Genomic DNA, 12,628 nt, shown 5'->3' with positions numbered 1-12,628 from the left:
TATAAATAATTATACCTTTAGACTGAAAACAACCATGTGTACAGGGTATGATTTTTTTATGGATCAGCAGTATAATGAGTTAAACTACGTAGTTAGGTGTAACAAAATATTTTTATCACAATTAAAAAGTGTTAAATTTATTCAAACTAATCTAAAGTATATCTGGATATTGTTTTAGATATGAACTAAGTACTTTGTTTAAAATTAGGTTTAAAATACTTATTATACAAATGAAAACTTTTAAATATTACTTTCAAATATGGTTGTTTGTGGCAAATATCAAATAAGTAAACTATCATGAAACAAAATGTCATAAGTTTTGATATTGATATTGCAAATACATTTATTAATGAAAAATATTTTACATAACAGTACAGTTTTAAGGTTCAAATTTTATTAACATTTCTAATTTGCAGTTTTCTTAAATTACAGACTCTAGTTATTTTAACAATGATGATGAAAACTTGCTTATTATTTTTCCTGATGGTGTTTACTGCTCATGAATTGTCAAATATCTATCAGGAATATTCTGTTAAATCTATAGAAGGTTTGTACTGTATATTTAAAATAAAAAAAATACTAAGCTTTTAACTTAATATAATAGTGTAACCTACAGATGTAGGTACCTTTAATATTAAACTTAACTTATACTATATAATGATATTAATAATACTTAGGTTACTCTATATAAAAATAGGTATGGCATGAATTAACATAATTTATATAAAGAACAATTGCAAACACTAACAAATATATAAAGAACATCAAATTTAGAAAACACTTTAAATGTGGTCACAACCTTTACACAAGATTTAATCTAGCAAGAATATACTTTAAGAATGTATAAAACAAAATACGATTTATTTACTTAAAATGTAAATAAGAAATACTTATAGAAATAAGATTAATCAAAAAACACAAGAAAACAATACAAATATCAATTCTTCATTGTCACGTTTACTGCAGCAGAATGTGGCTAGAATCTCTCACTGTCTGTTGTATCAGCTTATTTAAAACATTCAATAACTCAATGTTGCATCAGGGTTTCTGGTATGCACTTTATTTTTCCTTTTGTCAAATGTATTAAACTTGCATCAGTATAAAACTTGACCTTGCGAGCTTTCTCTAACATTTGAATGAACTTTTAGCTTAAAACATTCAACCAAATCTAAACAGTAATCAAGTGCAACTTGATATCCTGTTACACTTCCTCTTCTCCACTGTTGAAAGAGAAACGTCATTCTACTTCTCCTCTGCCTTTTTGTTGGAAGATAAAAAACACCCTTCCATCATAAACAAGAAAAAAAGTTACACATATCAAAATATAATTTTGTCTCGAAACTACTTGTGTTTTCCATACAAGATTTAAAGCAAATTATAAAGTAAAACAATTAAATAATTTTTAACAAATGGTAATAATCAAAAGTAAAAAATTAAGTGTTTTACTAGCTTCAACAATTAACTTTAACTTCTAAAATAATATTAAACATGAGTTACATTCTATTTTAAAGATTGCAGTATTGAAAAAGAGGTAAATAATAAAAATACAAAAACATCACTCAAATCTCATGCCTATGCAAACCACTATGATACAAACTCCAAAATTTCAGCATGTTATTGGTCTTTACTATCTTAGTTATTGATAAATATTTTCTTTTTCTATTAAGCTATTAAGAGTTTAGAGCCTTAGATAAGTTTAATATAACTACTTTCAAACAAATTCGTCCCCACTTTCAAGACTTATTTATACTTATACTTAGTTAGTTTTTTTTTTAATTTTGGACTTTTTGTACTAAATTTTGTCAGATCTACTTTAACTTTTAGGACAATAAATATGTCAGTTACATTTTAACTTTTTGCACTAAATTTTGTTAGACCTACTTTGACTTTTTGGACTATAGTTTTTTCAGTTCAATTTTGACTTTTTGTTTTAAATTTTGTCAGAACTACTTTGACTTTTTGGACAATAGTTTTGTCAGTGCAGTTTTGACTTTGTTGACTCAAAATTTATCAGTTCTACTTTTAGTTTTAAACTAAACTTTGTCAGATCTACTTTGACTTTTTGGACAATAAATATGTCAGTTACATTTTAACTTTTTGCACTAAATTTTCTTAGACCTACTTTGACTTTTTGGACTATAATTTTGTCAGTTCAATTTTGTCTTTTTGTTTTAAAATTTGTCAGAACTACTTTGACTTTTTGGACAATAGTTTTGTCAGTGCAGTTTTGACTTTGTTGACTCAAAATTTATCAGTTCTACTTTGAGTTTTAAACTAAACTTTGTAAATTCTACTTTGACTTTTCGGACAATAACTTAGTAAGTTCAATTTTGACTTATTAGTTTTCCTAATCCTCTATTCATTCTGGTTATGGGTACAAACTCAAAGGCTTTTAAATGGGCATATGGTAAATGTAAGTCTTAAAAATTAAATGCACAATTTGTTGTAAAATTTCTCTAAATCTACTACTAAATAAAATGCAGTATATAAAAAAAATAACAAAAATACAGGAATGTGAGATAAATTTATGATAAATACTGCTTTCATGATAAAAGGTAATACACTATAAAACTTATTTGGGTAAAATAGTGTTTTGATAATATTTAACTGTTATTTAAAAAACTGGTTATTCTTTAAAAGATGACGCCAATGTACTACTCAATGGCTACTCTAGATAAACTAGGCATTGCATAAGTTAACATATTTTATATAAAGAACAATTGCAAACACTAACAAATATATAAAGAACATCAAATTTAGAAAACACTTTAAATGTGGTCAAAACCTCTACACAAGATTTAATCTAGCAAGAATATACTTTAAGAATGTATAAAACAAAATACGATTTAACTACTTAGAATGTAAATCAGAAATACTTATAATAATATTACTAATTAAAAAACACTTTATAAAACACAAGAAAACAATATTAATGTTTATTCTTTATTATCACGTTTACTGCAGCAGGCTGTGGCTAGAATCTCTCACTAGCTGTTGTATCAGCTTATTTAAAACATTCTATAACTCAATGTTGCATTAGGGTTTCTGGTATGCACTTTATTTTTCCTTTTGTCAACTGTATTAAACTTGCATCAGTATAAAACTTGACCTTGCGAGCTTTCTCTAACGCTTGAATGAACTTTAAGCTCAAAACATTCAACAAAATCTAAACAGCAATCAAATGCAACTTGATATCCTGTTACAATAGTAACAAAATCAAAGTTTATTTAAAGTTCTTATGTAATTTAGTTGTTTATACGGTTATGTGACAGTTGAAGAATATCTTAATGAAGTTTAGTGTCAGTAAAACATTATTTATATTGTGACAGCTGAGACGCAATCTTATAATTGTAACCATCATAAGTATTAAATTTTAAATTTTAGTGGATTAGTTTTGTATTTTTGAACTGTACCAACTAATACTTAAATTATGATCAAAAAATATTGTACCTGATAAATTGTACTGATACTAGTTTCCTTTTTTTGTGCAAATATTTACGTTTAATCCTGATTTGTTAGCGTAATAATTATGTATTTCCACTTAAAACACTGTTGACAAATACAATTGCCATAGATGAAACTAAACTGTGTTATTTAAGCTTGCTGGTGTGTTTATAACCATTGTTTTTAAACAGATATGCAAACTATTTACATTAATAAATCGTACTTCTAATAACTTTCTTTAACATAAGAATAGTTATAAATATTCAAAACTTCTTAATTTAAGAAAACAGTAAATTAAAAATTAGTGAATAAAATTTCTTCACAGACATGGAAAAAATAAATAACAAGAATTTGAAGTACCCACTTCAACAATTAGAAACCGCGTCAGATGAGTTTGAGTTGGTTAAGAACTTTCATAACATAACTTCAGCAAAATTTCATAGATTTTCGGATGAGAAAGAACTTTTATAAATTTACATAATTATTTCTAAATCCAAGTTAATTTTGGATAAGTTTGTTACTTTCCAAAATTTAGGATAGTTGTAGGATTAAAAAAAATCTTTAAAAAAAAATTCTTTTAATTTTTTTATGTGATTAAATTGAGTTACTTCCAATACTTTGTTTTTTTATAATTAATTTTATTCAAGAACTTAAAATTGTAATTAAGAAAAAAAAATTAAGGATTTAAAAAAAACAGGATAAATAAGTCTTTAATTACTCATTTATACGTAAATTTTTAATAATATTTTGTTTCTTAATTCTAATAAATAGACCTTCTTGTACATTTTAAATTACAACTTATAGTTATTTTAGCGAAAATTCAAAGTTCGGAGTTTGAATTGGTAAAACTGAAATAGTCATTTAAATTATTAAAATTTGAGTTATTGAATGAACAAGTTTAAAGTAGTTGTTTTGTTTTAAAATTTTATTATTCAAAATGATAAAATCATTAGAAATGAAAACTCGTGGAAGCCAGTTGAGAAGTTAAGAAACTATCAAGAGTTAAAAAAACAATCAACGAGACTAAAAACAGGTATGAAGTTTTGTAAACAATCATAATAAGTTAAATTCTAATCATGTAACTTTTATTTTAAAGATGTTAAATGTTTTTTAGAAACATTTTATTTTTAATTTTAATTAAGATAAGTAAAATGTTTTTAATTTTTAAAACAGTGTATTAGTGTAAAAAACATGCAAATCCAATTTTTTATTTGCCTTAAGTATTATTATTAGATCATATTTATATTACTTAAAAAATTATATCTAATAAAAATTAGTTTACTAAGAACTGATTGCATTTTAAAAGCAAATATTTTTAAAACATAGTATTGTACTTGTTTGACAAAAATATTTTACTATACGTAACATTAAGATTATTATAAACATGATAAAAACTGCTGTAAACAAGTTTTAGTACTATTTTATAAACAAAATATTAAAGTAAGTTATTTTATATTTAAGTTTCAAAAGTAAATTTTACTTTACGAAGTTTTAATAAAATAATTTTAAAAATAAAAACATTGTTCTAAAACCCATGTGTTATTTACTGTTAATAATCAGTTAAACTTGATTGTTTTAAAGTTTCTAAATTTATACAAAATTAAACTAAAATATAATACTGTTAAAAATACGTCAGCAAATTCATTACCTAACAGTGTTCATTTACATTTGCAACACACTGCATCAAGTATGGGCTCTGTTATGCCTGTATGTGATTTTCAAAATGAGGAAAATAGCAAACTTTGATGAAAAGAAGAAAAAAATAGCAGGACAAATCTTTGATGAGATCGAAGTTGCTCTTTTCAGATCGAAGAAAATTGCAAACTTTGATGAAAAGAAGAAAAAATCAGCTAGAAAAAACTTTGATGGTGTCGAAGTTGCTCTTAATGATGAAAATATTAATGACGACTGTTCTGTTTGTTTAGGTCCTTTAAAAGAAAACGGACCGGTAAAAGGTACAGGTGTTTGTGAGCATGTTTTTCACGAAAAGTGTCTGAAGGATGTATTGAAACAAAGCCACAAGTGTCCTGTATGTCGTTCTGTTATTATAAAGAAGCTTGGTCCATGTCCAGATGGATACATGTATATAGGAACTTCTAAAAATAAAAACTGTGCAGGCTACGAAGACTGTGGAGTTATTAAGATTGGTTATAAGCTACTTGGAGGTATACAAGGACCCCAGCATGGAAACCCAGGAGCCAGGTATCATGGTGATTTCAGAAGAGCATTCCTGCCTGACAACGAAGCAGGTAGAAGGGTTCTTGAGCTGTTCAAGAAAGCATGGAAGATGAAATTGACGTTCACAGTTGGTACTAGTTTGAGCACCGGACAAAGAGACGTGATAACTTGGAACGACATTCACCACAAGACTTCTTATCATGGTGGACCATATGGGTATCCGGATGCGACTTATTTGGAGCGAGTCACTGCTGATATGTACGCTCTTGGTGTTAGGTTGGATAAGTGATTCAGATGATGATGTTGTATTAGGTTGTTATGTATAATAAAGTTATTTTACAATCTTGTACTCGTAGAAAATAAATAGAAAGATTTAGTAATTCAGTTTTTGAATTTATTCTAATAAATTATTAATTTTTTTTGTATGGTTTTTAGAAAAATAGTAACTACATAAATTTGTTAGCATTTTATCTATAACTTAAAACAATTATTATAATTTTATGGTTTGTTTAATATTATCGAAATCTTTTATTTAGATATATTTCTCATGTGAGTAAATTTTTATATCCACACTTATTTCCATCGGTTAGCACGGAATTAAACGTTTCAGCTTATTTGAAGAATTTCCTCCTGTTATCTTATGAAGCAGCTTGAAACAATTTTAGTGGCGGTTTACTATCACTGTTGCCCCTTACCTTCTGTAATGGTTTCTTTCTACCGGCTTGGTGAGCGGAGGTAGAAAACTCCAGCGGTGACTTAAACGATTCAACAAAATTCAACAAATAAATAAAAACCAATAAAAATGTCTTCGTGCAAAACTGATCCTTTTTGCAAAACAAATCTGTCCCAACTTGCATCACATTTTTAGTCGGCAAGCTATATTTACAATGAAACATTTCTGCAATTTGGACATGTACATAAATTTTTAGATTGCATAGAAATTACTAAATGTTGTAATCTAAATGAAAAAAAATCTTTAAAACTAAAACTGCTGCAGAGAATTATTGATCAGCACTACTGTGTGCTAAAAAGCACTTTATTATTTTTACACTACATTATATTTAATTAATTTTTTATAAATAAGTGTTTCTAAGTATTTATTTTGCACATATTCAACCCTTATAATGATAACCAGAAATGTCTGATTGGGCCGCACGCTGCCTTCCCTTAACACAAAGCTTTTTGTATAATCGTTTTATGACATCTAATTATTGATCTACCGGCTCCCGACAAATATTGTTTTAGAAATATATCTGGATCCCAACTAAGATTACACCGGGTTCAGATTCTTCTTCATAAACTACAATAGTGATTATTAAAAAAAAAACAAGTTTTATAATAAATGTTTTTTTATAAAGTCTGAAAAGATACTAAAAAATACAAGCAATGACAAGCTTTCAGTACTATTACTTTAATGAGTTTTAGTTGATAAACATTCTATTTTTACCAAAATTTATAAGTATTATCGAATTTTTAAAACTTACATAAATGTTTAAATAAAAATGAAAAAACAAATTTTCTACTTGTAATTTATTTGCCATTTTTTACCTTTTCCTAATCAATATAAGCATGTTGAATGATTTTTGATCTTTTTTTTGTTATACATCTTTTTTAATTACTTTGTGCAGTTTTATAACTTTTCTTACAACTAACAAAAAAAAACATTAAGTTATGCAAACGTAACTTTTAAGATTTTCTAGCAAGGAGACGTGGTCTCCTCTACCGCCAGATTAAGATTCAATGAATTTTTTAATGTTAAAATGTGTTGATACCAAGGCTCTTTTTTTGTTTATTATGTAAGTTATGGTCTTCAGACTACATTTTAAAATATTTGTTGAAATACTTTAAAATAGAGAGTGTTTTGTATGGAAATTCAAAGAAAGTTTTTTGTACTTAAACGAAAATAAAGGGACAATACTTAAAAAATAAAACATTTGAATTTATGCTCAGTTGTAATTTTCTGTAAAATTTATTGTGTTTGTTTTTATTATATGTTAAGAGTGAAAAAAAATACTTCCAACTAATAAAATCAATTACATGACTGTTTAAATTCTAACGATTCAAATTCTCAAACAAATGTTTAAGATACGAAATTAAAATAGCAATAGTTATTAAAAAACTATATAATATTTATGTGTGTAGGTCTCATTAACATTTACAAATCATACATTTAATGCTCAGCGAGAGACATTAACTCACTTCTACTAAACTGAGATATTTAAAAGTAATACTGTGAAATTTCGAACTGGTTTGATCAAATGTACACTAATGCTCAATTGTGTTTAATAACTGCAATTTAAAAAAATGAACTGATAGTTTTGTATGTATTAAAGCGAAAAAAAGGTATTAACACAGTTACCTAAACTAAATAGTTGAAAGTTTATTAAATTATTAAAGTTTCTTAAAATATACTAAAATAAAAGTACACAATGTTAACTTAACTTACCAATATGACTTATAAAACTTTGTGCAATAGTAGTTTATTTTTAATACGGCACACGTACGATATTTTCATATACAAAACCTCACTAGAATGTTTTTTCTTTTCAAATATTTTACCTCTTAACTTTAAAACAGGGGTCGGTACTCGGAAGCCTACTATAAGTCACAAGCTAAACTTTTAACAGGCCTTATTGTGTAGAATAAGTCTTCCTTGTAATTTGCCTAAAAAAAACTTTACAAAAATAGCATTACGTAAGAAAGTTAGAACTCCGTATCGGTAGCAGACCGAAATGTTGTATTCTTAAAACTTTCAAAAATAAAATAAACTTGTAAGATACAAGGCCTCCTAATGGCTTTAGTGATAAATGGATAAGAAAACTCAATTTTCAGCCATTAAATGTACACCTTCTACTTATATTAAAAAAAAATGTACAAAGTGAAAACTCAGGATGAAGTTTAATGAACATATCAGCAAATATAATTCAAAAATTAATTTTTGAAGTAAATATATTTCATTACTAATCTCTATTTGCATTTAATTCATTACTAACTTTGTATTTCCAAGCTAATAAATGTATCTCATTTTAAAGTTGGCTAGCTTCTTTACAGTTCATCGCGTCTATTGCCTTTGTTTCTTTTCTGAATTTTTCTTCTTCGTTGTTTATCAAAAAACTCTTTTATTTTTCTCATTATTTTTCTTTTTATCATTTCCCTCTGCCGCTTTCTTTCTCTCAATTCTTCCCGCCCTCTTCCTCGAAACAAGCGCCTCCTGTCGTTCTTCTTACTGCCCTTTTCTCTCTGCGATGCTTCCAAGGTGGCGATTCTGTCGGTTGTTTCGTGCGCAGGCTCGTTAACCTGCACCGCGCGCGGGAATTTCCCCCGATCGGCCCTTTTGCTGTTTGTTGTTAGCGTGAGGTGCAGCAGGATCAGAATTAAAACAAGCCTCATCCTAGTATGAAAAGTTTTCAAAACGTTTCAATAAATATTCATGTAAAATGTTTTAAATACCAACTATACATATTTATTATGACGTATTTTAAAATAAGTTACAAAAAATTTAATAATTTTTTTTTTTTTTGCATTTAAGTATTCATTAGCCGTATTTTAGTATAGAAAGCGTAAATTGAAAAGTATAAGATAACTTGTCGAAATTTAAAGGTATGATCATTATTAAAAAACATCTGTGGACACTAACATTCTTTGTAGACAATTTTTGTTATGATACACTTTTACTACTATGTTTGAGTTGCATCTAGTGGTATTAAAACTAGCTTATTACAAATTAGAAAAAATAAAAAAAAAGCCAAAGAACTATACTTAACTTGCTATTCAACAAAAGCTTTTTAACATTAAAATCTTTTTTGTTTTAGTTTAAAAATATTTATAAACTTATTTAAGTGAAATGTTTTTTAACTCAAAGCTAATTCATGTTAAGAAAAAAACTTATCCGTTTTTCATGCATTATTAATTAAAAATACTTAAGTTTAATTAATGTTTTACACGTCATTTTTGTTTGTTGTGTAAAACTTATTGAATATATAAAGAAGTATCAACTAAACAGCTTATAAGAACTAATTGAAATCTAAAATAACTAATGCAATTCAATTAGAAATATTTAATGACTTAAATCCAGATTTTAAAATAGCTAGGGTAGTCTTTTATAAATAATTAACAAATAATTTTAAAATAGAAAAAGATCAAGTTTATTTTCAAGTTCATCGTTGATTATAAGCTTTTATAACTATAATTGTTGTAAAAATTAAAAAATCCTAAACTTATATAAAGACTTATATACTTTTATTTAACAATTGTTTTTTAGATACAAATTAAAGTTCATTAAATTTAAAAAAACAAGTCAAACGACTAAAGAATAGCTACATTTTGAATAGAAATTAGTATATAAGTACATCTGCTTATTTACAAAAATATAGTTTTTATAACAAAGTAAACTATAAACACTATACTTTACTTTTGAATGTTTTACTTGTAGCTTATTATTTGACTTAGTTAGTAGTCACAAAAAAAGTATTTCATTTCTATTATTTTAAAAAAGTTTCTAAGGTAGTTTGGAAATAAAAAAAAAACTGTTTGTGTATACTCTTTTTAAAATGTACATTTTTACTTATTTTTTAAGTATATATTTAGAATTTTAAATCTATAAAATATATTAATTTAAAAAAACCTCTATGGTTTTATTAAAAAATATTTTACGAAGTTAGAAATTAATAAGATAAATTCAAACTTAACTATAATGTACAATAGTCTTTTTTCTGTTGTTTATACTGGTCAGTTTTGTTTTATATTGTGTTAACTTGTATCCAGTTATCAATTATTACCAAAAACTTGTTATTGATTAGATCAGGTACAGCTTATTTAGTTGTTAAATCCTAGAGGTTAAAACAAGCAAAGCCGTCAGAAAATCAAAGCTTCTGTTTTATAATTAATCAAGCAGTTTTTTTGCAATGAACAAGAATTAAGTACCCTTATGAGAAGTGTTAGAAGTTTTGAGTCAACAATTGAAAGACATGTGGTGCAAACAATTGAAATACATATTGAAAATTATACACAACAGTTTTGAAAATGTTCAATGCAAAATTTGTTTCGATAATTTGGTGGTTAATTGAAACAACAACCTAGTTATAATCAATGTTTTAAAAAAATCAAAGTCAGTAACAAAAATTTATAACTAAACTGCACCTGAGCTAGTAGGTAGTAATATTAGAAGTAAAGCAGGTGATATTTGGGCTGCTTGAATTTGTATTTATTATACCTTGTTTTCCTTGGAAAATAGCTGCAAATTTCTGATGAAAGGTACTACATGGAGCCATAGAATGATCATTTCCTTCGAGCCCTGAAAATTTCTACGCGCAAGTTTAAAAGCAAATGCTTTGTGTTGATCCTTAGCTGCGATCAAGTGTTAGAAATGTAATACAATCTAAATTAAAATGATTATCATGATGACTTGAGTTAGTTGCTTTTCTTTTAGTCAATTTGCGCTTAGCTATCTATTTACCCGTAGCTAAAACTTTTTGTAAAAATAAAAACAACTTGATAACGGATCAACTTTTAAAAACAAAATACTCCTTAATTTCTTAAGTATTTTTCAGGCAAATTTATATTAATGATTGCAACTGATTGGGCCTAACATCACAGTGAGAAAAACAAGAAAAGTAAAAGTTTTGAGCTTACACCGATTTCACAATACAGAAACATACTTCCTAACCAAGGTCATGGTTATGTCTTACATGTTTTAAATTTTAAGAATAGGTGTTTTAAAACCTTTTTACGCTTTGTTATTGCCTTATTTAATATACTTTCAATTCAATGCTAACTAAGTGCCACGGACCGGAAGATGAGAACAAGCTTGATAAACATTCATCACAAAGTAAAAACGAGAAATCTCAAACAAAAATGACTTTTTGAACGGGATAACTTATCTAAACCCGAAGCATAGCCGAAAGGTAAAGTACAGAGTGCCCTTATTTCCATTTAAGCGATTTGTTAACGCTTGAGACGTAAAAGAAGCTTTTCCTTCATAAAGTACTTCACAAGCAGATAGTTTTCTTGAAACATATTTGGATGAATACTGTCTTGAACAGTTAACGCAATATCCTGATATCTCAGACCAAAAGCTCAAAAAGCTCATTGAAGTTACCAAAGCGCGCGTACATGAGTCTGCTGACATACCAGAATTTTTCACCAAGGCGTTTTGCAGCCCCTGACTTTGCAAGGAAAAACCTCTAAGCATCGAAGAGTGTCAAAATCCCTTAAAGGGAAGCATATACGCGTGCACCTCAGCAAGGCACAGCGCTGAAGACAATTTTGTGGTGGTTCAAGAAACTGAGAGTTGTTTCGGCTACTCACCTCCTGTATTTTCAGCCAAGGCAACAGTTGCTTTCCCGCCAATTTGTAAACGTGAAGTTTGGACGGTAGGATGGATTCGAGAGCTGAAAAAAGCCGTCTTAGTCTTTCGCAAAATCAAAATAAAATTAAATTTAATTATATTAGGTTACATAAAATATTTTCATAAATAAATGCTGAATAAACAAGTACAATTAAACTATTAATAACAATGGTATTGTAAAATAAAAATTATCAAGTTACATATGTTAAAAGTAATTTTCTTATATAGTTTCATGATTAAAATTAGTAGATTCAGTGTTTTGACTTCCGTTAAGAAAAATATAGAAAAGTTAAAAAATTATGCTTTCTTAAATGGTACATTGTTTATAAAATTAAGTTCTAATTCTTTAAATTAAGTAACTGAATTTATTAAATGTTTTCATTCGAAATATAGCTTAGAAATAAGTTATTACAGACATAACACTTTTAACTCTGATACTTTCAATTGTAACTTGATATAAAAACATTATTGTTATTAAAATAGCGTCTTTAAACATAAACCACAAAGTTAACATTAGTAGACTTTATTATTTGGTAGTTAATTCATTTACTCTGAAAAGTTTTCTTTCAAGTCTGCATAGGAACTATTCATCGTCATAACGGCTCATAATTTCATCGATCCACCGACTGCTCGCTTCCGAACCAAAAGCTTCATCCGCGA

General features: G+C 27.0%; 1 protein-coding gene across 1 annotated transcript; it reads left to right on the top strand.

Annotated features, from left to right (window-relative positions):
- Positions 1-5,167: 5,167 nt before the first annotated feature.
- On the top strand, positions 5,168-5,911 carry LOC145836831 (E3 ubiquitin-protein ligase DTX3-like). Its single transcript, XM_082944602.1, has one exon. The coding sequence runs from the start codon at positions 5,168-5,170 to the stop codon at positions 5,909-5,911; it is 744 nt and encodes a 247-aa protein (XP_082800728.1).
- Positions 5,912-12,628: the final 6,717 nt, after the last annotated feature.

Source organism: Thalia democratica, chromosome 5 (assembly GCF_965202585.1).
Source record: "Thalia democratica chromosome 5, ktThaDemo2.hap1.1, whole genome shotgun sequence".
Lineage (NCBI taxonomy): Eukaryota > Metazoa > Chordata > Thaliacea > Salpida > Salpidae > Thalia > Thalia democratica.
The sequence above is the reverse complement of the archived record's forward strand: the minus strand, read 5'-3'. Positions and strand labels throughout refer to the sequence as shown.

Excerpts from the sequence above, each read along its gene's own strand:
- LOC145836831 (XM_082944602.1), top strand. The coding sequence starts at position 5,168 with ATGAGGAAAATAGCAAACTTTGATGAAAAGAAGAAAAAAATAGCAGGA.